The sequence below is a fragment of the Sinocyclocheilus anshuiensis genome, unplaced genomic scaffold (genome assembly GCF_001515605.1).
Source record: "Sinocyclocheilus anshuiensis isolate Anshui unplaced genomic scaffold, SAMN03320099.WGS_v1.1 scaffold648, whole genome shotgun sequence".
Classification (NCBI taxonomy): domain Eukaryota; kingdom Metazoa; phylum Chordata; class Actinopteri; order Cypriniformes; family Cyprinidae; genus Sinocyclocheilus; species Sinocyclocheilus anshuiensis.
This window is the reverse complement of record NW_015557156.1, coordinates 35,928-63,060: the sequence shown is the minus strand read 5'-3', so window position 1 is coordinate 63,060 and position 27,133 is coordinate 35,928. Positions and strand designations below refer to the sequence as shown.

The 27,133-nt window shown below is 38.1% G+C and overlaps 1 protein-coding gene across 4 annotated transcripts in view; it reads right to left on the bottom strand.

Annotated features, from left to right (window-relative positions):
* Window positions 1-16: 16 nt before the first annotated feature.
* The window catches only part of myh11a (myosin, heavy chain 11a, smooth muscle), a 34,177-nt gene continuing 7,060 nt past the window's right edge, over window positions 17-27,133 (bottom strand). The window contains exons 2-43 of one of the 4 annotated variants that reach the window (XR_001632920.1): window positions 25,389-25,751; window positions 24,141-24,297; window positions 20,056-20,083; window positions 16,970-17,069; window positions 16,518-16,544; window positions 13,801-13,893; window positions 13,647-13,710; window positions 13,415-13,513; window positions 13,125-13,268; window positions 12,920-13,015; window positions 12,710-12,828; window positions 12,407-12,559; window positions 12,141-12,314; window positions 11,821-11,994; window positions 11,431-11,545; window positions 11,033-11,226; window positions 10,787-10,908; window positions 10,453-10,522; window positions 9,998-10,158; window positions 9,809-9,917; window positions 9,540-9,671; window positions 9,247-9,453; window positions 8,983-9,120; window positions 8,765-8,888; window positions 8,475-8,646; window positions 8,128-8,340; window positions 7,875-8,019; window positions 7,568-7,774; window positions 7,342-7,446; window positions 7,076-7,228; window positions 6,740-6,988; window positions 6,431-6,643; window positions 6,108-6,320; window positions 5,870-6,031; window positions 5,657-5,785; window positions 5,091-5,179; window positions 4,675-4,798; window positions 4,358-4,566; window positions 3,665-3,773; window positions 3,335-3,507; window positions 639-1,142; window positions 17-595 (exon numbers count right to left, since the gene is read on the bottom strand). Coding sequence is in view for 3 of the 4 variants with exons in the window: in XM_016473367.1 (XP_016328853.1) it covers window positions 1,001-1,142; window positions 3,335-3,507; window positions 3,665-3,773; window positions 4,358-4,566; window positions 4,675-4,798; window positions 5,091-5,179; window positions 5,657-5,785; window positions 5,870-6,031; window positions 6,108-6,320; window positions 6,431-6,643; window positions 6,740-6,988; window positions 7,076-7,228; window positions 7,342-7,446; window positions 7,568-7,774; window positions 7,875-8,019; window positions 8,128-8,340; window positions 8,475-8,646; window positions 8,765-8,888; window positions 8,983-9,120; window positions 9,247-9,453; window positions 9,540-9,671; window positions 9,809-9,917; window positions 9,998-10,158; window positions 10,453-10,522; window positions 10,787-10,908; window positions 11,033-11,226; window positions 11,431-11,545; window positions 11,821-11,994; window positions 12,141-12,314; window positions 12,407-12,559; window positions 12,710-12,828; window positions 12,920-13,015; window positions 13,125-13,268; window positions 13,415-13,513; window positions 13,647-13,710; window positions 13,801-13,893; window positions 16,518-16,544; window positions 16,970-17,069; window positions 20,056-20,083; window positions 24,141-24,297; window positions 25,389-25,730 (5,949 nt within the window). In the remaining variant the exon portion in view is untranslated. Of the gene's footprint in view, window positions 1,143-3,128; window positions 3,158-3,334; window positions 3,508-3,664; window positions 3,774-4,357; window positions 4,567-4,674; window positions 4,799-5,090; window positions 5,180-5,656; window positions 5,786-5,869; window positions 6,032-6,107; window positions 6,321-6,430; window positions 6,644-6,739; window positions 6,989-7,075; window positions 7,229-7,341; window positions 7,447-7,567; window positions 7,775-7,874; window positions 8,020-8,127; window positions 8,341-8,474; window positions 8,647-8,764; window positions 8,889-8,982; window positions 9,121-9,246; window positions 9,454-9,539; window positions 9,672-9,808; window positions 9,918-9,997; window positions 10,159-10,452; window positions 10,523-10,786; window positions 10,909-11,032; window positions 11,227-11,430; window positions 11,546-11,820; window positions 11,995-12,140; window positions 12,315-12,406; window positions 12,560-12,709; window positions 12,829-12,919; window positions 13,016-13,124; window positions 13,269-13,414; window positions 13,514-13,646; window positions 13,711-13,800; window positions 13,894-16,517; window positions 16,545-16,969; window positions 17,070-20,055; window positions 20,084-24,140; window positions 24,298-25,388; window positions 25,752-27,133 lie in introns of all 4 variants that reach the window. The other 3 variants (XM_016473369.1, XM_016473367.1, XM_016473368.1) reach the window with 3 other exon arrangements.

Here is a 27,133-nt window from a genome sequence, read left to right as displayed (position 1 = left end):
TTTATATATATATATATATATATTTATATAATTTCAAAGTTCTTTTACAGGCATTTTCTGTCAATAGACATCTATTTGACAGAATGGATTTTAATTGCTTTCAGTTGTGTCCATTTCAAATATTGAAATATTTGCAGAAGAATAAAATGAAATCCATCATTTTTTTCTTTATATAATACTTTTAGCAAACATTCAGAGGGAAAATAAAATACTATAGAAAATTACAGAGTTTTCAAGGTACCTGACTGTATGATAAGGAAGTGAAGTTTTGCAAGATTTATAATTATGTTGCTGGCACAACACACACCTTCATTGATATTTCAAATTTAGGATGCTTTCTTGAGGCTGCAGTCTACTTCATCTCAAGAACCACATTTACTTGGTGTCTCTACAGTAATGAAAATTAAGTAAACTTGACACCATGACACTAGTTATTAATGTTGGGGAAATAATCTGGAAAAAAAGTGTCCTCCAGAATTGCTCCATACATTTTGTCAAAAAATGTCTGAGCTGTGCTGAATATATAGCCCTACCAATTAAATGAGAAAGTGCAGTATATTGAGGAACAGTTATGCAGTACAAAACAGCCATTTACCTGCAGTTGAGGCAAATATTACAACACAGATGGTCTTTTATACCCAAGACCTGAGCGAGGGAAAATACTAGGTCTTAGGACCACCAGGTTTCATTCAGACGTTTAAGAATCATTAAAGAACCTGAAAAAGAAATTCCAAGTCTCGTGGTGCTTTATTGGAATATGAGCAGATCTGCAGCCGCAACAGAAAAATTGAGGGTTGTGGTAAATAAAATAACAATATATAAAAAAACAACAACTATAAAATCATGACTGGCATATGCCTGGTCAAACAGCAGTGCTTTGTTGCAGTCAAACAGAACATAATTAGAATCTAAACAATGAACATTGTAAAAGAAAATTGTGTTTTTTGATAAAAAGTTCTTTTTGAAGATAAGAATGTTTGAGCAGTATGGTGAGGGGCATCTATTCACTAGATTTGGTTCCATTGTAGTCGCCCTGCATGTCCGCATCATCCTCTGCAGCATCTGAGCTGTCAATCATTCCCCGTCTGCCACCACCTGTGCGCCTCGGTGTACTGCCGAAGGATGATAGCTCGTTGCCTCGCCTGAAATGTTCCAACAAATCTTAGCGTAAAATCACATAGACTTCCACTGCAGGTTGCTTGGTACGGTATTTGTGTTAGCCCTTAAATAGCATGTTTCTCAAACCATTTTAAACTAAGGAAACCTTTTTTAATCCCAAACTGTTCACAAAGCCTCGGAAGAAGTTAGTGTCACTGACTGTTACCAATCAGCAAATGTATGGAATACATATGGATTTTATGGAAGACCCAGGTTTGAAAAATGCTGCATTATTAAAAGTATAGTCAAAGACTGTAGAATACCCAAGACATGTCACTCGTATAGTTTTGAATGGGGAAAAATGCAACGCTCAATATGGCCACTCAATCGCAGAAAGCCCCGCCTTCTGAATGAAAGAGCCAATCGCTAATCTGTAAAGTCAGCATGTCACTGCAGCTGCCGTTAGAAGTCCTGGTTGCTATAGAAACAGTCAGCGTTCTGAGAGCGGGCTTAGGACTGCGCATGAGCACTGGCTGATCTAGCCTGAAAAATAAGCTTTTTATAACGCTATTTGATCAAAAGAAACAACATTTATGACACAGTTGTTGTCAGATTTCTTTGGTGATTTCAAATATGAATTTTTTTAACAGTTCAATAGTTTTAGAGAATTTGATGTTTCCTCATACAAAGAGATAGGAGCTGCACTTGCATGCCTGAGAGGCGTTTCAAAGATGGCCGCCGAGTGACATGACTTGTCACTTTGGTATAGTATACTGAATATTATAAAACGGATAGTTCCGGTCCTTGATTCTGATTGGTTGAGCCGCGTTCAAAGCTGTTGTAAATTACTCTACAAACATACACCGTTGTTTACTTCTCTGTGTTGCTCGGCAACCACTTTGTTGGAACCACAACTGTTTCTGAGGAACTACATTGTTTGGTGGAAGAATACTGTTTTTATTTAAATCATTACACTTTATTTCAAAATAATAATAATTTATGCATTTAGCAGACGCTTTTATCCAAAGCGACTTACAGTGCATTCAGGCTATACATTTTTTTACCAGTATGTGTGTTCCCTGGGAATCGATCCCACAACCTTTGGGCTGCTAACGCAATGCTCTACCACTGAGCCACAGGAACAAACTTTATTTGCTCTGTTTTATTCTGTGAAACCTTACTATGTATATGGAATAACCGTTTTATTTCACTTCACTCCGCTTCGCGTCGTGCCTAACAACGTCCATTAGCTGTTATAAATGCATAAATTATTATTATTATTAATTATATAAATTCACTGTAAACCACGGCTTCTTGGGGCTTATTGCTTTAATAGTAATCACAGAGAGTTTGATTTAAAAGATGTTAGGAATTTCAGTTCATATGTGATAAAACTACAGTAATGTAACTGTCTGCTTTTGTTTAATTGGTGAATTATTGGTGTGGGGTACCTGCAGTACAAATGTGCACCTGTAATACAAAGAGATAAATCACTTCTTCACCAGTTCATCACTTCCTAATAAATATATCACCAGAATACAGCCATAAGCATCTTTTACAGTGGAAAGTGGTATTAGACATCAGATTTGTAAGAGGTTAAAGGCAATGTTAAAACCTCATTTGTAAACCTGTAAACAGGCTAAATGAGGTTGGTTCAGAAAATAGAACCATGCTTTGAGAGGGAAGAGGGAGATATGGTCAAATATATGCTAGTCTGAGATCAGTTGAGCTTTAGTGGAGGGATGGAAATCTCTTGAGTTTTTATTCATTTTTTTATATTGTCATCATTTGTTTTTTGAAGATGTACAAAAGTCTAATGGGTTTGGAATGATGTGGGTGAGTAAATGATGACAGAATTTTCACAAAATAAGCTACTTATCGTACCTTATGTGCACACTCTGCATAACCGAAGTATATGTAATAAACCATATTTCACTCTCGCAGCCAGGAAATATATTTGTGGCAAGTAAAAGGAAAGATTTGTGAGGAGTACATCTTCTGTGTCAACGTTTGAGCACAGAGGTACCTACATAGTCACTGTGGGGGTTCAGGATTGCCTCTGCAACATAGACAGAGACAGACAATCTTTGGTTTGCAGTTTATAAAAGGAAGGGATTTGGGCTGTGCTACAAGTGCTGAGAATTTGCTCAAAGCTTTGTCTAAAAGAGTAGTTACTGCCCAAAGATTTCAGTACTTTTTGGGGTGCTGAGCCACGTCTTAGGAGCGTTATGCGTACCTGAGTTTGCTCTTGAGGGAAGTGACCTCACGGCTCATGGCATCATTGGCTTCGGTGGCTTCATCCAACTCTCTCTGAAGCTTTCTACGGGCTGCGGTGATTCGCTGGGACTCTTCCTCACTCTCTTCCAACTGCCTCTTCAGCTGTTTAACACGAGCATTCGCCTTATCCGCCTGTGAAAGAGAAAAACTTCTCAGGCCAAGCGCACACTACATTTTAAGTATAGTGAATTACAAGATCATTTTTCTTTTGAATGTAGGTATGATCCCGAAACTTTATGTGAAAAGTATAGGAAAAGAGGAAGGAGAGCATAGCTGCTGTATGGCTAACCTGGTCTTTATATTGTTCTGCTTGTTTTCGTTCATCTTCCACTTGGATCATCAAATCCTTCAGCTTCTTATCCTTCTGGCGAACTGCCTTTGCCGTGTTCTGCTTTTCTCTGCATTAGAAAGAAACATCAGTTACAAACAAACGGCAGCAAACAAGACACATACAATCTGTGACATAATCATGTTCTAAAAAAGCTCTGACTTTTCAGTTGGCCATCATGAGATCTACATAAACTATCAAAAGTTTGGAGTCAGTAGAAAAAAAAAAAGTTTTTGAAATAAGTCTCTCATGCTCACCAAGGCTGCATTTATTTGATAAAAAAAAACAGCAATATTGTGAAATATTATTACAATTTAATATAACTGAATTTCTATTTTAATGTGACAAATCTGAATATATATATACAGTATGTATATATATATATATATATATATATATGCATTTTATATATTTATTTATTTTCACAGCAGCTTTATAGAAACTTATTCCACAACCAGTGAGGAAGCTAAGAACAAGCACATGTACAAACTATTTATGAATGAAGGAGAGATGAATACATATTTTATCTCACAAATCTGTATTGGTTTAAATTTCTTTCAAAATGTGATTTGTGACATCTTTTGAAATTTTTGTTAACTTTTTGTGGTCCCCCTTGCCACTCCTTGACATACCCCAGCTTGAAAAAAGACTTGCCTGCTCTCCTGCTCAAGTTGTTCCTCCAGTTGTGCCATTTTGGCCTCAAGAGCAGCGATGGAGGACTTAAATTTGGATTTGACTTGGTTCTCCATCTCCTGGAGTTTAGCTTTCAGCTCTTTATTCTGCCTCTCCATCAACTGTCTGGCGCTCTCGTTCTTTTGGGATGTGGTGCGTTCGGCCTGGAGCTCGTTGGTAAGTTGGTCAACCTGAAGGATGAAGAAAACATTTGAGGAAATGACATGGTTTTCATACAAATTACAAAGTTCTGTCTCTGTAATGGCATTTCCATTCTCAAAGTTTTCAAATCAAAATACCTGCTGGACACTCTTCCTCAGCTTGTCATTAAGCATCTCCATATTGCCCTGCTCCTCCTCCAGCTCTTCCTCCAGCTGTTGGATCTTCGCTTCTAGCCGTCTCTTCTCGTCAGCCAGTGCAGATCTTTGAGGTTCAGTTAAACCACATATTAGTTTCAATCAGAATGTGCTTGGAGCACATATTTCCCGAAATGTTTCGGTACACAAACTGTGCTGGTATGTCTAAAAGTGAGCTATTTCACATAACTGAAATCTAGAACTACACTCTGTTCCCGTACAAACAGTCACACTAAAGAATGTCTACCATTAATTGTGACAGTGAACCACATGTTCCAACGGAAGTCGATTTATCAGAGGATTATAATGGATTCCACAGGATTCAAATATTTCTATGATATTTTATTTGTCATACTCACTTTCCAGATGCATTGCTGGCCAACTCGTCAGCCAGTTCATCTCTCTCAGCTTCAGCTTGCTTTTTAGCCCTCTCAGCTGCAGCCAAGTCCTACATTTAAAGAATTTAACTGAACTCTTCAATAATAAAGATGAGACAATCATGCAAATCAATTGGCGCAAGAGTTCACAATCTTTTTTTGTCAACTGAAACCCTGAAACTTGATTACATGCAAGCATGTTTATAAACATAATGAATTATGAAAATATTGTCATGTTTAAAATATATATTGTTATCTATTGTCTTCTTTATTTTTAAAATACCAATTAGAATATCTATATCAGCTTATTTTAATTTACTTTTTCAAAATACTTTTTAAAATGTAGTTCTATATTTGTGTTTATATCACTATCTAACCCTCTGTAGTTTCATCATCTGTGAGCCCTTGGTTGGGAAACCCTAATTTAGCCAATTCAAATAACCCAGAATTGTACTAACTTGGAAATAATAAATTTGTTTGAATGAACAGCCCCATACACACCTCTTTTTGGACAAACTGGCTCAGTATGTTATTCATAGTAGCCTCACCTCTTGCAGCTGTAGAAGTTCAGCCTCCAAAGTCTTGGCCTTCCTCTCATTCTCCTTGGCACTGGATAAAACGTCCTCCCTGGCAGCTCGAGCATCATCAAGCTCTCTTTGGAAGTCTTTCATTTGAGCCTAACACACTCAAATAATTACTAAATTACTCCATTTATAATTGGAGTTTAATAAATTTATCCAATCACAAATTTTAGTTTTCACCTGGAGCTTGCGGAGCTGCTTGATCGCCTCTTCTCGTCCCTTGTTAGATGTCTCAATCTGGCCCTCAAGGTCCTTTATGTCTCCCTCCAGTTTCTTCTTGGAAGCAGCTATTGCGGTCCTTTGCTTACGCTCATCTTCGAGTTCAGTTTCCAGCTCACGCACCTGTTGGTTAAGATGTCCGTTTAAACCCATCTATACATATGGAAGTCAACGTCTGAGTGAAAAAGCAATACTGCACCTGTTTGATCAACTGCCTCTTCTTCTCCTCCCCTTGCTCATCTCTGCCCTGGAGATCTCGCTCAAACTGGGCCTTCAGAGCCTGCATGTTGACTTCCAGACGCAGTTTGGCATCCTCTGCAGCCTGTAATTCATCCTCCAGCTCTTCCAACTGAGTCTTCATCTCTTCTACCTGAGCCTCCAGGCCACGTTTGGACTTCTCAAGCTCGTGTACCTAAAATTAGAAAATGAGTTTGACTGAAATTTCTCTGACCTTAAAGTGACCTAATGGAAGGTTTGTTTATGATTGACATTTACTTTGTGGTTTACAGTATTTGAACTTACGTTCTTGCCCACATCATCTTTGGAGCTGACCAGGTCCTCCATTTCAGCACGAAGGGCTTTATTGGCTCTTTCGAGCTCCTCACGGGCTTCTTGGGCTTCTTCGAGAGCTCTGGCTAAAGACAGAGCCTTGGTCTCCTTCTCTCTGGCCTCGGCCTCTGCGCGATCTCGCTCATCTGCATACTTATTAGAGATGCTCTTCTCTTCAGCAAGCATCTGAAAGGAAATGGCAGAAATGAAGAAACTCCCACATCCACTGGCAAAACGAATTGATTCAGTAGACATGTAATGTTTTGAGAAGTAATCAGAAACCTGATCAAACTTCTTCTGTTTCTTCTCAAGGTTGGACACCAGCTGTCTCTGGTTGTCCAAATCCATCAGCGTGTCCTCAAGCTCCTGTTGCAGTCTGTTCTTGGTCTTCTCAAGCTTGTCATAGGCTGCTGCCTTCTCCTCAAACTGAGTATTGACCGCCTCCAGGTCTCTCTGCAGCCGCTTCTTACCTTCTTCTAAAAGTTCTACGTTACCTGACACCTCATCCAGCTTCTTTTTGAAGTCAGCGAGCTGTGGACACAGGGGATATTCAAGCTGTAAATATTGAGGCTTTAATGGAGCAAGACCATTGATTATTCATCTTATTGTTAACCTTACCTGAATGTTCAGTGTCGAAACGTGCCTCTCCACATTCCTCTTTGCTTCTGCTTCCTCCTCAAGCTGCTCCTGAAGGGCATTACGGTCATCCTCCATTTGACGTAGCTTGGTGGAGAACTGGAGCTTTTGTCTTGTCTCTTCAGCCAGCAACTCCTAAAAATGTCAAAATGCAAATCAGCCAACAACTCAAATCCTGTTCATGCTGCTAAATTATGCTTCTGCTTTGAAGCTATAAATTAAAGAACACTACATAACATTGCACATACCTGTGTATCTTGCACTTGAGAGGTTAAGCTAGCCACATCCTTGCTAAGTTTGATGTTCTTCCCCTCTGCTTCATTAAGAAGGTTGGTAACACTCTCTAGTTCCACCTGCCAGGGCAAGAAACACGTTAAATACACAAGATGTTTGAAGTAACAAACATGTTTTACTGTAGGTTCTACCAAAAGTGACATAAATATATCTAATAATACATCCTCTGCCATCACTCACAGTGATTTTAGAGACCCGATCTCCCAGCTCGGCTTTCTGCCTCTCGCTGTCATTGAAACGAGACTGCAGGTCAGCAAGCTGTCCTTCCACTTTCTTCCTCTTGTGTTCCACATCCTGTTTGCTCTGAGTAAGAGAACGGATCTCCACGTGGAGTTCTGATGTTTCCTTCTCCAGAGCTTGCTTGGCTTTCTCCAGGTTTGACTTTACCTAAGAAGCATTTCATAGATGTTTTACATTAGCACTAGGAGTTCTTCAGAATGCAAACATATGAACAGAAATAACATTGATATTTGATATGGTTGCCTACCCTCTTAGACTGCTCCAGTTGCTCTGTAAGCTCCTCCAAAGCTTGGGTATGTTTCTGTCTCATCTCCTGCACTTGGGCCTCATGGACACGGCTCTCCTCCTCCATGGCTTTCTTCAAAAGAGTCACCTCCTGCTCACGTTTGGCCCTAAAAAATATGCATCCTGACAATCAGGTCAATGGTGTCTAGTAAAGCCTAGTAAAATCAATACAATGCATGCCAGATTAAAATGCAGATCTTTGTATCTACACACACCTGAGCTCCTGCTGAGTGGCTGTGGTGTCCAGTGTGTCCTCCAGCTCTGATTTGAGGGCTTCAAGCTCTTCTCCCAAGTCTCTCTTGGTTTTTTCAGCCTTATTCCGGGCAGCCCGCTCTGATTCTAGATCTTCCTGAAGATCTGAGATGTGTCCCTCCAGCTCTCTGATCTTCTTCAGTGCATTGTTTTTCTGAGCTGTCTCATCCTCCAATCTGAAACAGAAGCGCAAAGGGATTACAAAGGTTACTGTAGGTTTCTGTGTGAATTATGCATGAAAGTATCTTCATACGAAATAATATACAAAAATATCATGCATTTTAACATTTTAAATGAAAGATCTGTATACCGTGCCAGTGCGGCCTGAAGTTCCTCCTCTTTTTTAGCTAGCTGGGCTTTCAGATCAGCAATCTGAGCTTGAAGGTCAGCAACCTGCTCCTGAAGGTCATTTGATTCACCCTCCAACTTTCTCTTGGCCTTTTCCAGCTCCTGTCGAGTCTTTTCCTCTTTCTTCAAGCGCACTACAGATTATATAAAAAATATTATCACTTATAACTTAATTCAGTGAATTAGACATCAATGTGATTGATTTCCAGACAAACATTGTCATCATACATCAAAAGTAAATAATGGACAAACCCTCCAGTTCTGAGATCATTGACTCATGCTTATTCTTTAGCTTTGTCAGGTTTTTGGATTTTTCTTCTTCTTCAGCAAGGTTTGAGCTAAAGTCTGCTACCCTTTCTTCTAGAAGCTTCCTCTCCTGCAAATAGAGTACTTAAAATTGAACACTTCAATTGCCACCAAAATATGTCATCTTAAAACAAGAAGAAAAAATCTAATTTGTTAAAATTAACCTTCTGTAATTTGTTGTTTTGGTCCTCTATCATCAGGATATCATCCTCTAGCTTCTTGATCTTGGCATCACAGGTAACCTTCTCCAGTTGCAACTTCTGACGAGCATCTTCTTCCTCCTCAAGATGTTCCTCAAGATCCTTAGAACATTATTTTAGAGACAAGAGAGAGCCATGGACTAAATAGAAGCATTTAAAGATATCTAAGGGCTGAATTTGAACAAGTGCTTGTTGCCTGTGAATGAAAACCAATAAATGAAAACCTACTTTGATCTGATCATGCATTTTCTTCTTTTCCAGTTGTAAGGCTGCACCACGATCCTCCTCCTCCTCCAACCTGGCCTCCATCTCATGCAAGATCTCCTCGAGTTCTTGTTTTTTGGTAGCTAACCGTACTCTCATTTCCTCCGCCTCTGCGTAGAGCTCTGTCTCAGCCTGCAGCTTCTCCTGGAGCTGGTTCCTTTCATCCATAAGCTACAGATGAAAGGATCATATCGTATAATCAGTGTATGATTAAATGCTATTAAACACAAGAGGACAAAGTCGGGGTTTCGTCATACCTGTGCATGTTTCAGTGAAACGTCTTTTAGCTCTGTCTCAGATTTTTGTGCAGATTCTTTGGCTCTTTGGAGCTCCTCCTCCTTCAGACCCATCTCCTCTTCTTGGCGTGTCACCTGGAGGAGAGGCTTCACCTGTGGGCATTGATGGAAACATGTTTAGATGAATACTAACAGAAACCCTTTAACATATTACTAAGAAACCACATTTTTGCACCATATTCAACCAGTTACAGGAAAATTAGAAATTTAGAAGATAAGAAATGTTTCACCTTGGTGAAGAGTCTCCACCACTGCCAGTTCCTGAGTTTCAGATAAGCAGCACAGTTCCTCTGGATCACCTTCATAGCGGTTAGTTGTTGCTGCCTCTTAGCAAAGGCCCTGCACAGAGTTTTAAATAAGAATAACTCAAATTGCAAATTACCATTTTGAAAAATACTGTATTTCTAAACTCTACCCACTTTCTAGCTAGGAATCCCCTGGCCTGTGCCTGGAAGGCAATGATAATGACTGTGATCTTCAAGTCACGCTCCTCTTCAAGCTGGGCCAGGACTCCTGTGCGGAAGAAGATTTTGCTCTGACCAATACGGTACAGGTTTGGGTCCAGGTCCAGGTGTTTGATCTACAGAGAGGATTTGGTATGAATAAATGCCACAATTAGATACAAGTTAGCAGAGTAATGAAATAACTCTGGCAAGAATACTGGGAAAATTCCATGAAGAAAAGAGGAGTAAAACGTGATGATGAAATCATTGTTGAGACTATATAAAAATGTGACTTGCAAATGTAATTGTTAGATGTGCTGCAGGCATCTTGGCTTTGTTCTCTTGAGCAATAAAATCTGATTTTGCATCTGAAACTTCCTGACTCAAGAAATTATTTTTTTATTATAAGATTTAATTGGATAACATTTTACCATCAGACAGCAGGCCTGCTTGCCATCCATGAAGCCCTTTGGAATAGCACTTGGAGCCAAGATCTCATATCTATATGTCAAGGCAAAATGAAAAGAACTGTATTACATCTGATAACCTGTACCATGCAATATATTTGGCACAACATATGTAATCACACTTGTATTGAACTGCAAATTGGAGTCCAGGTAGCAATGTATTTTTTACTTTTTGAATGTTGTGAATCTTGCAATGTCATTCTGGAGATTTTTTATACTGTTTTTAACTTGTATAAGACAATAATACAGTTAGTCTCACTAAACGAAAAGCTCAATCTAAAATAATAAAGCTACCCACCGCTGTCTGAACTCTTGGAAGACAATTCTGTTAGGGAATCCTTGGCGGCAGATACGAATGCCCTCTAGCACACCATTACATCTCAACTGTTCAAGCACCAGGTGAGCATCCAACTTTCCTGCCTGAAGGTGAAAAAAGTACCTTCAACATGCATATAGACAGATACAAAACTAGACTGAAAATTAACCCTATGACCAAACAGCATTGGTACCACCAATTTTAACATGGTATGCAGCAGTGACGTACCCGTTTCTCATGGTTAGGAATAATGCAACGGACAAAGTTTGGCTGCGTGTTGTGCAGTGTGGTCATTAGTTTGGCCAAAGACTCTTTGTAAAGCTGGCCCACAGTACGGAACATGCCCTTCTTGGTCTTAGAGGCACCAGGTGCAAGGCTGTCTGACATTTTGGCAATGGTTTCCAATCCAACCACACGGTCAGCTGAGAAATAAAAAAAGAATATAGATGTCAGCAATTATTTTTATCTCAATTACACTTTTGATGCAATACTGTGCTTTGATTAACCAAAACAAAAAACATGTAGATCATGTTTCTGTGACACCAATTATTAACATCCATTCAGTGGTCGCAGCTGACTGGTGGATAGTGTATGAGATATGAGAAGCATGTATAGCTGATACTGACCATCCTTCCACAGATCTTGCACAAATGGACTGGAGGAATTATTGAGCAGTGCTGTAACATTGTCATTTAAGGGGTCCATGTTCTTGGTCAGCCAAGCTATGGCATTGTAGTCCACCTAATTGAGAAAGGTTAGGTTGGGGTCATGATATTTAATACAGAGTGAAAAATTCACTAAGAAATAACTGTGCACATCTGCATTTTTTTAACAATCGCCACAAAATGCAAGCCGGACATTATTGTCACAACACAATTCCCTACAGTATCATGCAGGCCTGCTCTGAGTTCTGAATATGCCCCAGAGTCTGTATTTCTTGGGTTATTATTGCCTGGATCACAATACTTTCTAGATATAAATCAATAAATAAATCTTTACTTTAAGTCTGAACTCACCCGTCCAGCATAGTGAAGCACAGAGAATTCCGTCTTGTCCTTCAGTTGCTTAGGTTTAGCAAACTTAGTATGATTAACATGAGTGTTGCAAAGTTTCTCCACGAAGGAGACATCTGTTGCCTTTGGAAACCAACACTCTTCATCCAACAGAGCCAGGATGCCTGGAGGATTGTTCTGTGGAGGAGTTTCAGTAAAGTGAGTGACATTACATTCTGTAACAATAAGAAATCATTACTTCAACGTAAGACTTCCATCAAAAGTGTGCCTGTTACAGCAATTACACAGAGCAAGAATCATTTTCTACACACACTCAAACTTACCGGCCTTTCAATAAGCTCGATGCAAGGTTGCAAATCCAGCCCAAAGTCAATAAAGTTCCATTCGATGCCTTCACGCTGGTACTCCTCCTGCTCCAGGATGAACATGGTGTGGTTGAACAGCTGCTGAAGCCTCTCGTTGGTGTAGTTGATGCAGAGCTGCTCAAAGGAATTGTCCTGAAGGAGAAAAACAGTATATGCCATTAGCCTTGATAGTTACGTTTTTTTTTTTTACCAAATGTAATTATTTTCTTTTGTTTTTTTCAAACCTCAAAGATCTCAAAGCCAGCAATGTCCAAGATCCCAAGGAATGAGGCACCCTGACGTTTCGTCTTGTCTAGTGCCTTATTAACTCTTAGAAGGATCCAACGGAACAAACGTTCATACATGGCTTTAGCTAAAGCTTCAATGGCAAAATCAGCCTATAAGGGGAAAAGTATATTATTGTTAATACTGTACGTACTTCCGTAATGACAATCACGCAGGGGATTTCCAGTTTCATCACAGATCTGAGCGACATTACACACGTTCCACATCTTTACAATTGCAGCACAACTATACACTCTCTTCACCTGTTCTTTGGTTTGGGCCTTCTGCACAACCTCACGACCCACTTTAATACGTGGCGTCAGAATGGCTCTTGTGAAGTCTGTCACATTAACGCCTTGGAGATGGCAAACTTTCTGGGCAGCTGAGAATGAGACACACATTTCCGCAGTCATTTATTGATTTATATTAGCCTGAGAAGTCTTTAATTGGGCATTTTCCCCAATGTTTCTGACCTGTGTTGTCTGGCATGGTAGCCTGTTCCTGATTCCTCTCTTTCTTGAACTCAATGTTGCCCAACTGAAGCACAGCTGAGACAACTTTGAGGACATCTGACAAAAATAAATACAGTTTCTCAGAATTATCTTACTAAATTCTTAATAAGTAGAAAATGTCTCTTGTTTTAAGGACACCATGTGTATTTTTCACTGCATTTAATACCCGTTCTTTCTTCAACAGTGAAGCCCATGATATCCATGGCCTCCATGGTTTCTTCATACATTTCATCATCCTGGTTGCCTGTAATCTGGACATGGCCAGCCGAGAGGAAATGGTAATTGTTGAAGTTTTCAAGCAAAAGCTCCTCTGCCAATAGAGAATAAAAATCACACGACATATCCCAGCAACAGTACAGTTTATGCAAGAATATCTGTCTGTCATTAGGTATATATCCATGAAAAACTGTCCCCATATGCCAATATGTTTTCACATATTGAAGTGTCTCCACCTACCGCGTAATTTGTCCTTTGCTCCAGCTACCATGTAGTAGAAGATGTGGAAAGTTCTTTCAGTTTTTGCTTGTCTGATACAACGAGATTTCTCCAACAGATCTGAAGTGATTTGGACATTAAGGAGAAACTTTGCAGAGATAAAATATTTAAATTGATATTCTAATTGTTTATTAATTCAGGATGTGAGATTGATCTGCATCTGTATTTGGCTTATACAAGTCATCAAGGATACAGGTCTCTATGTTGGCTCCAACTATGAAACCTGTCACATCAAAGTTAATGCGGATGAATTTGCCCTGTAAAGAAATGATTTGGAAACCATTAATTAATTACAGTCTTGGTTGAGCGGGGTAAAATCTGCTATCATACAGCATTCGCAAACTTACAAATCGGGAAGAGTTGTCATTCTTGATGGTCTTGGCATTACCAAAGGCCTCTAGAATTGGATTGGCCTGCAGTAGTTGCTTTTCCAGCTCACCCTACAGTACCAGGGTTGGAAAGTAATGAGAATCATTCCATAGAAAACATTTCAAGGAAGAAAAAAGGAGAATGGGACATTCCAGAAGATTGGAATAAAAAAAAAAATATCAGAAGACAACTAACAAAAGGCCCTCCTTTAGAGTATACAATGCAACTTTTTAATTATAAATGTTTGGCAGGACAAAATTGCGAAATGTAATACATTTAGCCACAAATTATTTCTTAACATGTGTGCTTCAGATACATAAGATTCAAGTACCTTAAACAGTGCACAAAAAATTAGGTCATGTACATTTAGATGGGTATAATCCCCTTAGATCAAAAGAATGCTGTTCTATTCGCTGCCAAGTCTTATGCAATGAGAAGCCCTGCCAAGCATGTCCACCTTATACAAGGATATCAAGAGCATTGGTTGAGGTCATACTAAGCATGTAGAGAAAGGACATATTAATGGGGTTCATGAAATGGATCTCAGTAATAGATCTTCAAGCGTTCACATTAGAAGATAAAAGTTACTCAGTGGGATGAAACACAGAGTCCTTAGAGAGCATAATGCTGCCTTTCCTTTGCATCACAAAGCCTCTGGTGTCATTTGACCACATAATTAGATTGTCTTTTTTAGACTTAAACGAGGCAGAAAAAGGTTTCAACCGTGACACAAACTTTCAGTTACTTTCTTACTGAGCATCAAAAAAGAAAAAAATCTAGAAAAAGAAGATATCTACCAGAGACAGCTTGCCGCTGAGAAGGAAAGAAGATCGCTGATAGCTTCAGACACTGACAAAGAAAAATAAAGTAAACTAGAAAAGAAGGAGAAGAAGTGACATTTAGAATGATGGAGACAGAGAGACTGTTGACAGAGAGAGATTGTTGGGAAGAAAGAGGACAGTATTGGTAGACTGTATCAACATTCATAAAGCACTTGGCTGAATCTGACAGCTTCTGTCAGTGGGCTCAGGGCAAAGCATATCAGCTAACAGATGACAGCTTCATTGGTCTGTGCAGTGCCAGTCAGAGTATGTGAGTGGTGTGGAATGGAAGAGGAACGTGCAGCGGAGTTACGTTATATTTGAACTCAAAACATTAGTGTTTTCTCTTGCGCTCCATAGCAAATATAACAAGTGAAAAAATAACCCATAGTGCAATTACATGTCAGCAAGAAATCAATGCGTTTTAAACAAATTTGATAGACTATTAAGCACTCAAAACAAAAAAAGAAAGATGGAAAAGACAAAAATGGAAAATGTTTAGTAAAAATTCATGACGAATGGTGCAGTGTAGGGGACTTTAAAGTGTGGGCTAAGGGGGCGTTTACACAACATTGTTTTCAACTAAAACCGTAAAACTTTTTATGCATTTTGGTCATTCATTTTGGGGGCCTAAAAAAATGCTAAGTTTTGAAACACAGACACATTGTGTTTCTTTACAAAGTGAATCTACAACTACTGGCTTGGCGTACATAATACAGTATTTTCGTGGTGGATGCGTGTGAATGTTTTTGTGTACAGATGGCAATGAAACAAGCAAACAAAAAAATCCAAAAATGCAAAGGTAAAACGTTTTCCGTTTTAATGCATCAACTGTCGTGTAAATGTACCACCTTTTACATTAAACTAAAGTCTAATCTTCCAGATCAGTAGTCTAATAAAACTTTCAAACACACATACAATCATGCTAATGGACCATCGTTTTGGATCAATGTTCATGAAGTTAAAAAACATAATGAGAGAATACAGTAGGAAAAATAATTGGGTGCAAACTCGAACAACAAGAGGGAAATAAAAAAACCCAGAGTGGAGTTTGGTTGAAAATAACTGTCGATTCACTCAACTCACATACTCTGATGTTCTCTCTCATTCACATACAATTCACCTTATTTAAGTTTCACCTAAAGAAAAAAACACCAATAATTTCAACCTTGAACTTTTCAGAGCCCAAATAAATACATTATTCTTACATGATAAAAAGGATATCAGAAGAAGTGTTTAGTACATTTCAAAGTAGTGCATTCAAGTGTAACGAAACTACTTTAGGAACCAAGAACATAACTATTATGGGCATACCTTTTAAGCTCATATGCATGGCAGTTATGCATAAAATGTCCTAAAACCAGCTATAATGTGTGCATATATTTTGGTTGCCTTGCATATCTCATGTGTCGGTATTTATATTCCTAATGCACACACATATGAGCTTGACAGATGATGCACATTAACCTGTGGTAGATTAATAAGTGATCAAGGAAAAATGAGAAAGGATGTAAGATCAACAATTCAAAAGGCTATACGTTGGCATGCACACACACTGTGCTCAGACAGACCGTTTCAATGCCAGGCATCCGCTCTGGCAAAGAAAAAGTTAACCACATCTCAGATGGGGGAATGGCACACACGTGACCTAACGGCATTATCTTGATTTCATTATTTTTATATAATGATTTTTTAAACATCATGCGAACACTGGAGCTCTTTGGCACATTTATTTAAACAGTAGCCATACGGGTGGTTTGTTTAGAGGGTCCCTCCATGTAAGACTTGTCTAATGTCACTCTCAGTGAGAAACTCAAGCATGCAAACTCTCAAACTCACACAAGAAGGAGTTTTGCACAATCCTTTTTACTCACATAGGCAAACTGTTGTCCTGTATGTTGCTATTTGAGGAAATTCATTAAGGAAATTGTCATTAGATAAGTGTTAACTAAGAGCATTCTGTTGCATTCACTGGTTTTCCTTTAGCATATGCAGAAGTCTTGATTTCCTTGAGATACAAATGGCTCAGCAGCATATAATCAAAACATATTTCGGTATCAGGCAAAATAAGAGCCGGTACAAGAGCCAGCATAATCTTGTGATAAATGGGATATGATATCAAACATTAAAGCCTGAAAGGAGTGTTCTTATCTGTTCACAGTTTGACCTTTGCACATCATTACTTTAGTAATTACGAAAGGATTCAGAATGTCAGACTCTGATTTAAAAGAATGGGGTCAAAGCAAGGGCAAATACTGATGACTGAACCCATAAGAACTGGCTTGAGAAGAAGACAGAAAGAGTTTTTCAGACTGTTTGTACTTACAGCGCTTGTGTCTTTCTTGCCTTTGTGGGACGAGGCCACTACAGCCAAATACTGGATGACTTTCTTGGTGTTTTCTGTCTTCCCAGCACCTGATTCACCACTAGGAAGAAAGCAACAGTGAATGACAAAACTGTGTTCTTTTATTCTATAATACCTATGATCAAAATACCAGTTTTTGCAAGGTATCAAAAGAACAGTATTACAGTTTTAAGTGAGATTGGGTTTTGGTTCTGTGTTAATGTCATAAAAATCAGTACATGTCTTGACACTATATTTGCTGTGTAAAGAAGGTCATGTATTTTTTCAGCTTGTCCACCATATTTATGACCATCAACAGAGGAAAAGTAATGGCCGTGAATACAAAACACATGAACAGAGATACCAAGAAAATTATAAATCATCAGGAGAAAATTAGTTTGAAATAAAATCTTATGTTCACCAAGGCTGCATTTATTTAAAAAACACAGTAAAAAAGCAATATTGTGATAAGTACACTGTTGTCTTTTTTTTTTAATGTAATTTATTCCTGTGATGCAAAGCTGAATTTTCAGCATCATTACTCCAGTCTTCAGTGTCACATGGTTCTTCATAAATCATTCTAATATGCTGATTTGCTGCTCAAGAAATGTTTCTTATTATTAAGGTTGACAACATTTGTGCTGCTTAATATTTTTGTGGAAATTGTGATAGTTTTATTTTAAATATATATATTTTTTGTAACAGTTTAAGTCTTTACTGTTACTTTTGATTGATTTTTTTAATTGTCATTATATTTTACCTTGTTATAAGGGGTTACAGTGCACTATTGCCTTCTGTGATAGGAAAGAGATATGACTGAACCTTCATTCTGACAAGCTAACATTTCCATATTAGGAAAACTGAGTCTGGGATCCACAGGCCCTGCTGCAGCCCAAGGGCTGGTTCTTTGGCAGGAGCAGGATGCCCTCAGATCAGTTCACTCAACACAACACAAATAAAGCCATTTTATGGGGCACTTTATGCTGCATTGTTTGTAGAACCACAGTTTTTGACCATTTATAATACAGTAAGGTAAAATTCATGATGGTTATGGTAACTGTTGCCAAATGGTGATTGAAGTACTGGACTATTTCCATACACCGCGATGGATAAGAGGTATGGGAAAACACGTGTGGGTTTTTCATAGAGGCCTCAGATCAGTGGTTTTTAACAATCCATGTGTTTTTAACAGTTTAACAGTACGTTTTTTAATAATACTCTTTGGGTGGTCATTCTCAATCTCCAAAAGACTCTTTGAGACAGCCTCAAAAAAAAAAGTGTCTCCATGAGAGCGTTGGGCCAAGTGGAAACATCCTGATGTCATTAGAGAATTCTGTGCCCTAGCAACAGTTGCCCTAGAGCAGTTTAAATGGCTTCCATTTCCTATTCCACACTCAGAGGAAGTTTGCAGACAGTATGTATGGGTGCCTCCCACACTGACACATCGAATCAACACCATTTTATTTTAACATCCTCATATTTCACAGCTGTTTTATTATCACACATATGTAGAACAATGATATCACCCGTGAACATCAGTTTATGTCTTTTCAGTAGAGCAACAGCTATTTTTGCATGTTTCTTTTTCAGGACAGGCCATGTTTTGTTATGGGGCCTGCACAGATGCAAACCAAATGCCCCAGTAACGACTCAAAAACAAGCATAAATGAAGCCAACATGCTTGATCTGGATTTAGAATCAGGACAGGGGGCACATTTCCTGTGAGTAGGCCGACTCTGAGGAGACATGACCCTTGGGGTTCATCTGCCTTGTTCCCTTCCCACTACTGAGGACTTTTAGAAAAACATGTACTAGTAGAAGTTCCATGGTTAGTGTAGCAAAACACTATTATTTAGCAATTTGTGGTTACCATTGTTTAACTACAGTATGCTTTAGCTTTAACTTCAGCTTTATGACCTTTTGGTGACAACGGTGGTTGTTTTCAAACTTTTTTTTTATTAACCTCTTAAGACCCGAGAAAATATTTTTAGGAAAAAAATAGTTTTTTTCATGTCTTTACATTGTTTAGAGCATAAAAAAAATGTAAAAAATAAAATGTAAAAAATGATATTCCGTTCATAAGTTATGCTATGTCCTTGGTAGAGGACATCGGGACTCAATTTTAAAAAATTAATAAATACATGAATTAACATGCATAGGCAAAAACAATAGATTTTTAAAAAATATTGAAACATAATTTCTTTCCCTATTCATTTGTTATGTCTCCCAAAATGCTAATAAACATGCTTTTAGTCCCAGTGTCCTCATATGAGGGCATGTATGAAATCAACATCCTGTTTCATAACAGAAGGTTATATTTTGATTTGAAACCCCATAACATTTTCCTGAGATGTTGATTTATGACAGACAGTTAAAAAATTAGACAGATTTAAATGATCATTACAAAATATTATCATATTTCCATAAGAGTGTCACTAAATTAATATCAGACATATTTGAAGACCAAGGAGAGGGAGTGGTCATAGTGAAACATCCTAACATTTAGTATCTCTGAAAAGCCCTGAATGTGCTCTGTACAGGACATCTAGACTTAAAACTGTGGCATGTATAGTCTCAGAGAAATACACCAAAATATAATATGAGGACACAGGGTCTCAGGAGGTTAAAAGAAACCAGGAGTATTTATATATTTAATTAACCATTATTCATTTTGTGATTCCAGAAATTTCAAGAACTATATGTTCTTCAATTAGAACAATATTATAAGTTGTTGAGGGGGAGAAATATGATTGTGGTTTTTGGAGTCTTACTGATCCCAAACTTTTGAGCGGTAGTGTATATGAAATGTGATTTATGTTATGAAATGAGGTTTGATTTTATGTATTTTTTTATTTATGTATTTAACAAAGTTAAACACTTTTAAGTCATTCTGCAGCCCACTGGAAGTCCTGTTTGAGAAGCAATACTTTAATAATTCTAATAAGTTTAATTTATATAGTGCCTTCCCATAACTCAAGGACACTTTACAATTGAGATACAGCAGGGATACTTGTTACACTAAAAGCAGTTATTTCAGCGATGCAAATAAAACAATGAAAAGAACTCACGTGCAAAGAATAGACTGGTCCTCTCGATCTATAGAAAGAAATGACAGACATTACAACGGCCCAAGGAAACTGTCAGGCTGGTGCTTATGGAAACTGCAAGACCATGTCGTTTTTGAACATCATGAAATACATAAGGGCTGCTTTTAAGCCTAAGAGGGAAAGTTCTTGACTGGTCTATGATGAATACCATTGTTATTACAGCATCCAATAATGCACATAATCTAATAATCTTTGATTTTCAGTGCAGCAATTTGATTTGCTGAAAAAGAAATTGACTCCACTCTTCTCTTGGGAGATGCAACACAATTCTTACTGAGTTCAGCAATGGGATAATCATTGATTCATGCTGCTAAAATTAGAAAACCTTCTCAGATGATCTTGGCTCCATTTAAGGTTTTTTAATCCTAACCATACACCAATGATTGTTCAGAAAGCGGAAACGAAATAAAAAAAACATATATTACTGGATAATTTATTAAAGAAGTATTTGATTAAGTCAAACAAAATATGATCCTCTCTGAACAATTCTAAGTCAATGAATTTATACTTCAAATTCAAACAGGCTAGAGCTTGGTTCTTATCTATGATCCTGGAGGCTGGGCGAACGTCCAACCAGCTAATCAGCTGAATGTGAGCTCTCTGGTTCTGCTCAAGTACTATAGAACGTCGTCTGTTGTAAACACAATGAATGACTATTGCTCATTTTGGATATGACTTAAGCTGGGCAGGTTTCCACATACAACATAAAGTCTGTTCCCTTGTTTCTTCCTAATTAAGGCACAAATCGAGGCATTCAGAACACAGAATACCACATCTAAACACACCGATGGGGAAACTACCTCAGCCAGAAAGTTTGATGAAAAGCAAGATGCGCAGGTATTGTTTTATCCCAGCTAGTAAAAAGTTATATACAACAATGAATCTATAGATTCAAATCCAATACATTTATTATCATAAATTAGTGATGGGCGATATACCTGTTCAAACGGTAAACCGGTTTGAATCACACACGGTATGAATTTTTTTTAAAACGGTGGCTAAGCAGACAGCGTCGTGAATTGACCCTTTGCAAAAATCTACCCTCCTTAGTTACTGTTGTTATGTCCGACAAAGCCATACCTCTCTCACACTACACATCATGTTCTCAGACAGTGAAAAATGTCGGCTTGGTGTTTCCTGGCCTTAAGCGCCACCTGCTGTCAGAGAGTGAATTTGCATTCGCATGCAGCCCCTCGGCTGTTTTTGTTTGGTGCAGATATGTCTTATTTAGCATAATTTCACAAAGCTAAGGTCAGACTATTCTGCTTTTGCTTTAAATTTTGAAATTATACAATCTAATTTACATTAAAAACTGCTCATACTATAATGTAGCATGTTTGTTTGGATTGTTATTGAAATTCAGTGGTTCTGCAACTGTTTCATGCAATCTGATTCATATAAAGGCACAGTCAAGGACAAACCGTGAAACCTACAGAATCCTTAAAGGGGTCCTATTAACCACCGGGAGCGCTGCAGCTTCATCGGCCGCCTCTGGGGGCGCTGCAACCTCTTCGGCCACCACCGGGGGCGTTGCAGCTTCATCGGCCGCCTCTGGGGGCGCTGTAACCTCTTCGGCCACTACCGGGAGCGCTGCAGCTTCATCAGCCTGAGAAATGACGGATCAGCACAGGATGACAGACACCAGGAGAATAAATAGGAACCAAACGAGGAGGCTAACGAGGGAGACACAGGTGGAGCAACTTAAACAATAACGAGGTAACAAGATGGGAGGGGCCAGACAATAGACAGGAGAGAGCACATGGCAACAGACAAACACAACACAAGCCATGTGCTCCCAGAACACAGTCATCTGGTGGCCCTCCTGGGCACACCCGCTGAAGACTGTGACAGAGAGGTGTTGTAATAATGTAAAATATGTGAAAAATAATGTGTTTTTCGAACAACCTAGTATGAGAGCCTGTTCTAGTACATTCCCTAAACAAAATCAAGACTTTGTAAAAGAACATAATAGGACCCCTTTAAAAAATAAAAACCGTGATTAAAATGTTTGGCCAAACCGCCCAGCACTATCATAAATAATTCCTTTCTATTCCATCCCATATGGGATTCTGATGTTTCAGATTATGACAAGGCTACATACAAGCATGTGAACCTTGCTGGACTTCAAAGAGAGATCAGTGTAAGCCTGAGCAGGAATGTGAATACTGACGCTCATGGCTGATTATGCTGGATTTTTACTCGTCATCAGCTGCAACAGGACATAGCTACTGTAGGAATCCATCGAAACATATTAAAGATGTCTTGTCATTTGGTGTTACAACTGGAATAATTTTGTGCTATGAACAAGAAACTGTTATCATCAGTCCTCATACAGCAGGAAATGAGTCTCACTGTGAACACAACATAACTGTGCAATGATCTGCATGAATTTACAGGGTTTGAGCATGATTGTTAGGCCCTTGTCTAATGTAAACAGTTTAATGAGAAGTGAACTTAGCAGAATTACTCTTGCGGAACAGCATAACAATGCATCTTCCTGCTTCTGCTTTTTGAAAGCAATTTTTGCAAGTTTCACATAAGATAACAGTTTCTGAGATATTCCATTGCAAACATTGCAGAGAGGTTTTGTTCACTTATCTTTTCTTCATCTGACTCCAGTTCATTAAAGGTGACATATCATGAAAATCGGTCTTTTCCAGGTTTTAAGTGCTATATTCAGGTCCCTGGCGCATCTACCAACCAAGGAAACGTGAAAAAGATTAACCCAGTCACTTTGTTTTGGTAAGCCTTTTTCTGCAAGCGTCTGAGAAAACGAGTGCGTCAGATTTCACTCCCTTGGTGACGTGGCAAAGGGATCTCATTATAATATTACCGCCCCTTAATCTGTAAGTTTCCACCCACGGCGCCGTCATTTTGATTTCGCAAGCGACAACGGTGTACCAGTTCTAATGCTATGGCGAAAGTTTGAGCAAAACATGCTAACTGTTCTGTCTTTGTCTGCACAGACGAGCACAGAACACTGTTTAGAGTCCCAGCCTCAGAGGAGACAAGAGAGCAGTGGATTTATTGATGTATTTACTGTATACTGCAGCTGCCACACAGATCAAAAATAAACAAGCGATTTATTTCCCAGCTGTTTTCCTTCGCAGACATAACCGACTGTTTATGTAACTCATGTGTGTTTTTAACGTAAGCTTGTGTGTGAATGAGAACTTAGTTTAGTACTCACATGCTGTGACAGCCGCTTTCTGTCCGTGTGCTTCGGATGTGTGCTCTCAGAAAACCGTATATCTGAAGTTTAAACTCATATGGTTTAAAACACATGATTTCAGCGCGATAAACATGATAATCAGAACCAAAACAGATGTTTTTTTAGCAGATACGAGCTGCAAAGGCGCAGCTCTATTCTGGAAAAGGGGGCGGGGAGCAGCAGCTAATTTGCATTTAAAGACACAGGCCCGAAAAACTGCGTGTTTCTGCTTCCACTCAAAATATGCATTTTCAAAATGATATAATAAATGATCTGTGGAGTATTTTGAGCTGAAACTTCACAGACACATTATGGGGACACCAGAGACTTATATTACATATTGTAAAAAGGGGCATAATATGTCACCTTTAAGCTGATGTATTAACAAGTTCATTAGCAACACAACAACTTCATTGAGGTGTAAAATATCTTGCGGATATTCTTCTTTTCATTTAGCACCTCATTTCACTCTATAATACAGCTTCTGACTCCTGTGGGTAACAGCAGCTTTTTTTAAATCATTTGAAAGTTTAAAAGTGTTAAAATGGCATTAGATGTGTGACCTGCTGACACATGTGTGCATGCGTTCCTCACACCACTGACTGACCTGGAAATATGATCTGTCACACTTCATTTCAACAAGCACGAATGACATTCAAAGAGCACATTGGTATATGGAGATCCTACACTGTTCTGTTGCCAATTAGTAAAATAAAAATGCCTTTGGGATGCACTTGAGTTTGAAGTTTCAAAAACAATGGCTATTGTGAAATCCAAACATTGAGATCTTGTAAAGAGAAGAGAATGTGTCAACGTCCAGCAGGCCAGGCCTCACCTTGCATCATGTTCCTGTAAGCGTTGTCCGTGATGGAGTAGATATGGGGAGGTACCTCGTGGCGCTTTTTGCCTTTGTACATTTCAATGATCTTCTCAGAGTAGATTGGAAGCATTTTATAGGGATTCACCACCACGCAAAACAGCCCGGAGTATGTCTGAAGAAAGATAACATCTTGGTTTTCCACTGTATATGAAGTGTTATGAATCCATCAAGTAAAGCACAACAAGGAGACATGGCAGCACAGTAACGAGCCGTACAATGTGTCGTAAAATATACATTTAAGGAAGTTTGGTTTGAGTCTGTATATTATAACTCAAAATATTTGAAAGCTGAGGTGATACATATTCCATATGGAAGACTCAAAGCAAAAATTTTGTTAACTAATGGTTTGTTACCAGAGTGCAAACATAGTTTGGAGGCCTGTGGAAGTTATATAACCCCTCACCCTTGGGAAATGTATAGTTCCTCTTTCTTAAGCTTTAGCGCTTGTAAATCATGATTGCCATTTTAACCTAAAACTTGTGCAGTGCATTTTTCTTTTTGCATTGGTTTGGCCACGATGAGTTATTAATAAATGTTCTACATTTGCTGATAATAATATGTTATGCACTATGTTATGCAATAGTAATGTCAACAGGGGGTCAATGACAAATAAGAGTGTCCAAGATAAAGACTAAGAAAAGTTAATAATGCACTTTCTATTTATGTTAGTTTCATTTGATTTTGAAAAACATTTATACCATTTTCAAGTTTAATGACTTTTAAAAATGTCATAGTGTAATCAAGTAAAGCAACAATTTGAATGCATGTGAGGGTACAAAAAATAAAACCTTTATTATTACTATTATTATTATTATTTAAAAAATATAAAAATATAAATTATTAAATATGCTTACATTTTTGCACCACACATTTTTAAATGGACATTTTTGAAGTGTCTTTTTCTTATATTTAATTACTAATAAAAAAAATTGCTTCTGCTTGTATTAAGTATTTCTTCCTTTCAACCAGTCTTTTATGATATCTGCACAGTTGTATCACCTTGACATTTTTAATTCAGAAATTAAAAATATGCTCATCATCATAGAAGAGATGATGCATTTTAATATATTTTTGAAGAAATCAAGAGTCAAATGAGTCACATGTCGTTAAGCCTAATTCAGCTGTGTAAAGTGCATACTTGTTATAATTTATTAGGCATTAATTTATTTAAAATATCATTTAAATGCACTATGGCCTACTCACATAGATGAGTCCAGAGAAGTATCTTTCCCTCAGGTTATGGAGAACAGATGCTTCATTCAGGCAGGTCAGTTCTGCCATATCCTCCACCTTGCTGAATTTGGGTGGGTTCATCTTCTGGATGTCATCCTTGTTGACTGTGATTTTCTTTCCATTGTCCACCAGCTCCACCAGTACCTCATCGCCACGTTCCTCTTTGATGCTGGCTGACTCAAAACCATGTTTTTCAGATGGGATCCATACCAGCTTTTTGGCTGACCAATCTGCCTGGGCGACAGGGCTGTTAATGAAGTCTTTGTCCGTGAAAAGGAATTTCTCGTCCTCACTCAGGGTATTTTTTGTCATCTTGGTGCTGGGTTACAACAACTAGAATTTAAGAGAAAAACTGATTTTTAAACAATGTTTTTGTAAACAAAATTCTCTGACTTGTATGACCCTACAGCAATACAAATAATCATTTTAAACATTATTGGCCACATTGGATCTGTGCAATAGACTTTAATTAAATACAAGGTGTTAAAGGTGGAAAACTATTCAAGGCAGGGCTGTAACACCATTGAGGTCTCCACAAACAATTAGGAATGGCCACATTGTCCCCAAAATATTTGGTATTTGACCATTTTTTTTAAAAAGTTACATTTTTTATTTGACTTTTGTTTTTTACATTTCTGATGGTCAAATTATTGCCTTCATTATTCTTAAAGTTAGTTATTGAAATGGCCAATCAACTTAAAGGAGGCGAGGCTTTACTGTTCACAGAAACCGGGCGTAAATTTCACCACAGTGCTTCAGTAGAGTGCAAGGTAAGATGTAATTAACTCAAATTTCATCATTTTGAATTGGAAAATATATGCTGTCATTTACATGATCCATTTAATACAGAACTGAATGTGACGGGACAAGAATTATTTTTATGTTTTGCGTTTTTTAACATATTAGGCATACAAATAAGATTGAATTGATGCATATTTTAAAATAAAAATATAATTTGCAAACATTTCAACTAAATTAATTTACAAAAATGGCATTTTCAACATATTCGCCGGACAAATAAAATTGAATAGGTGCATATTTTAAATAAAAGATTTCAAACATTTCAAACAAATTACTTTAAAGGGGTCATATGATGCTGCTAAAAAGAACATTATTTTGTGTATTTGGTGTAATGAAATGTGTTTATGTGGTTTAAGGTTCAAAAAACACATTATTTTCCACATACTGTACATTATTGTTTCTCCTCTATGTCCCGCCTTTCTGAAACGCGTCGATTTTTACAAAGCTCATCGGTCTGAAAAGCGAGGTGTGCTCTGATTGGCCTCCCGGAGCGACGAGACAAAAACATTAAAACCCATTATAAACGAGGCATTTGTTGCATCCAGTTAGTGGGGACATAATGACGGATTATAATGACATATACTGTCTTTTTACGTGTTGCATTGTGCCGCGTAAACATAAAACCATGTCTGCATTTGTGATCAGAGAAATGACAAACAACAAGCGCTACTCTACACTGCTCAAAACTCGTGTTTGAATCGTCAGTAGCAAATTCTTTAATATAAAAAACGTACTTACAGTCTGTGAGTCAGAACAGCCGGCATTGTAGTCTATTCTACTAGGATCAGGAAATAGTCCTCCATAAAATGCGCTGCACACATCTGAATATTTGGGTTGAACTGTTCTGGAACAGTGTTGTAAATACAACTTAACCACGATTTCTAGTCGTGTCCTCTTTTGGAAGACCAAACAAA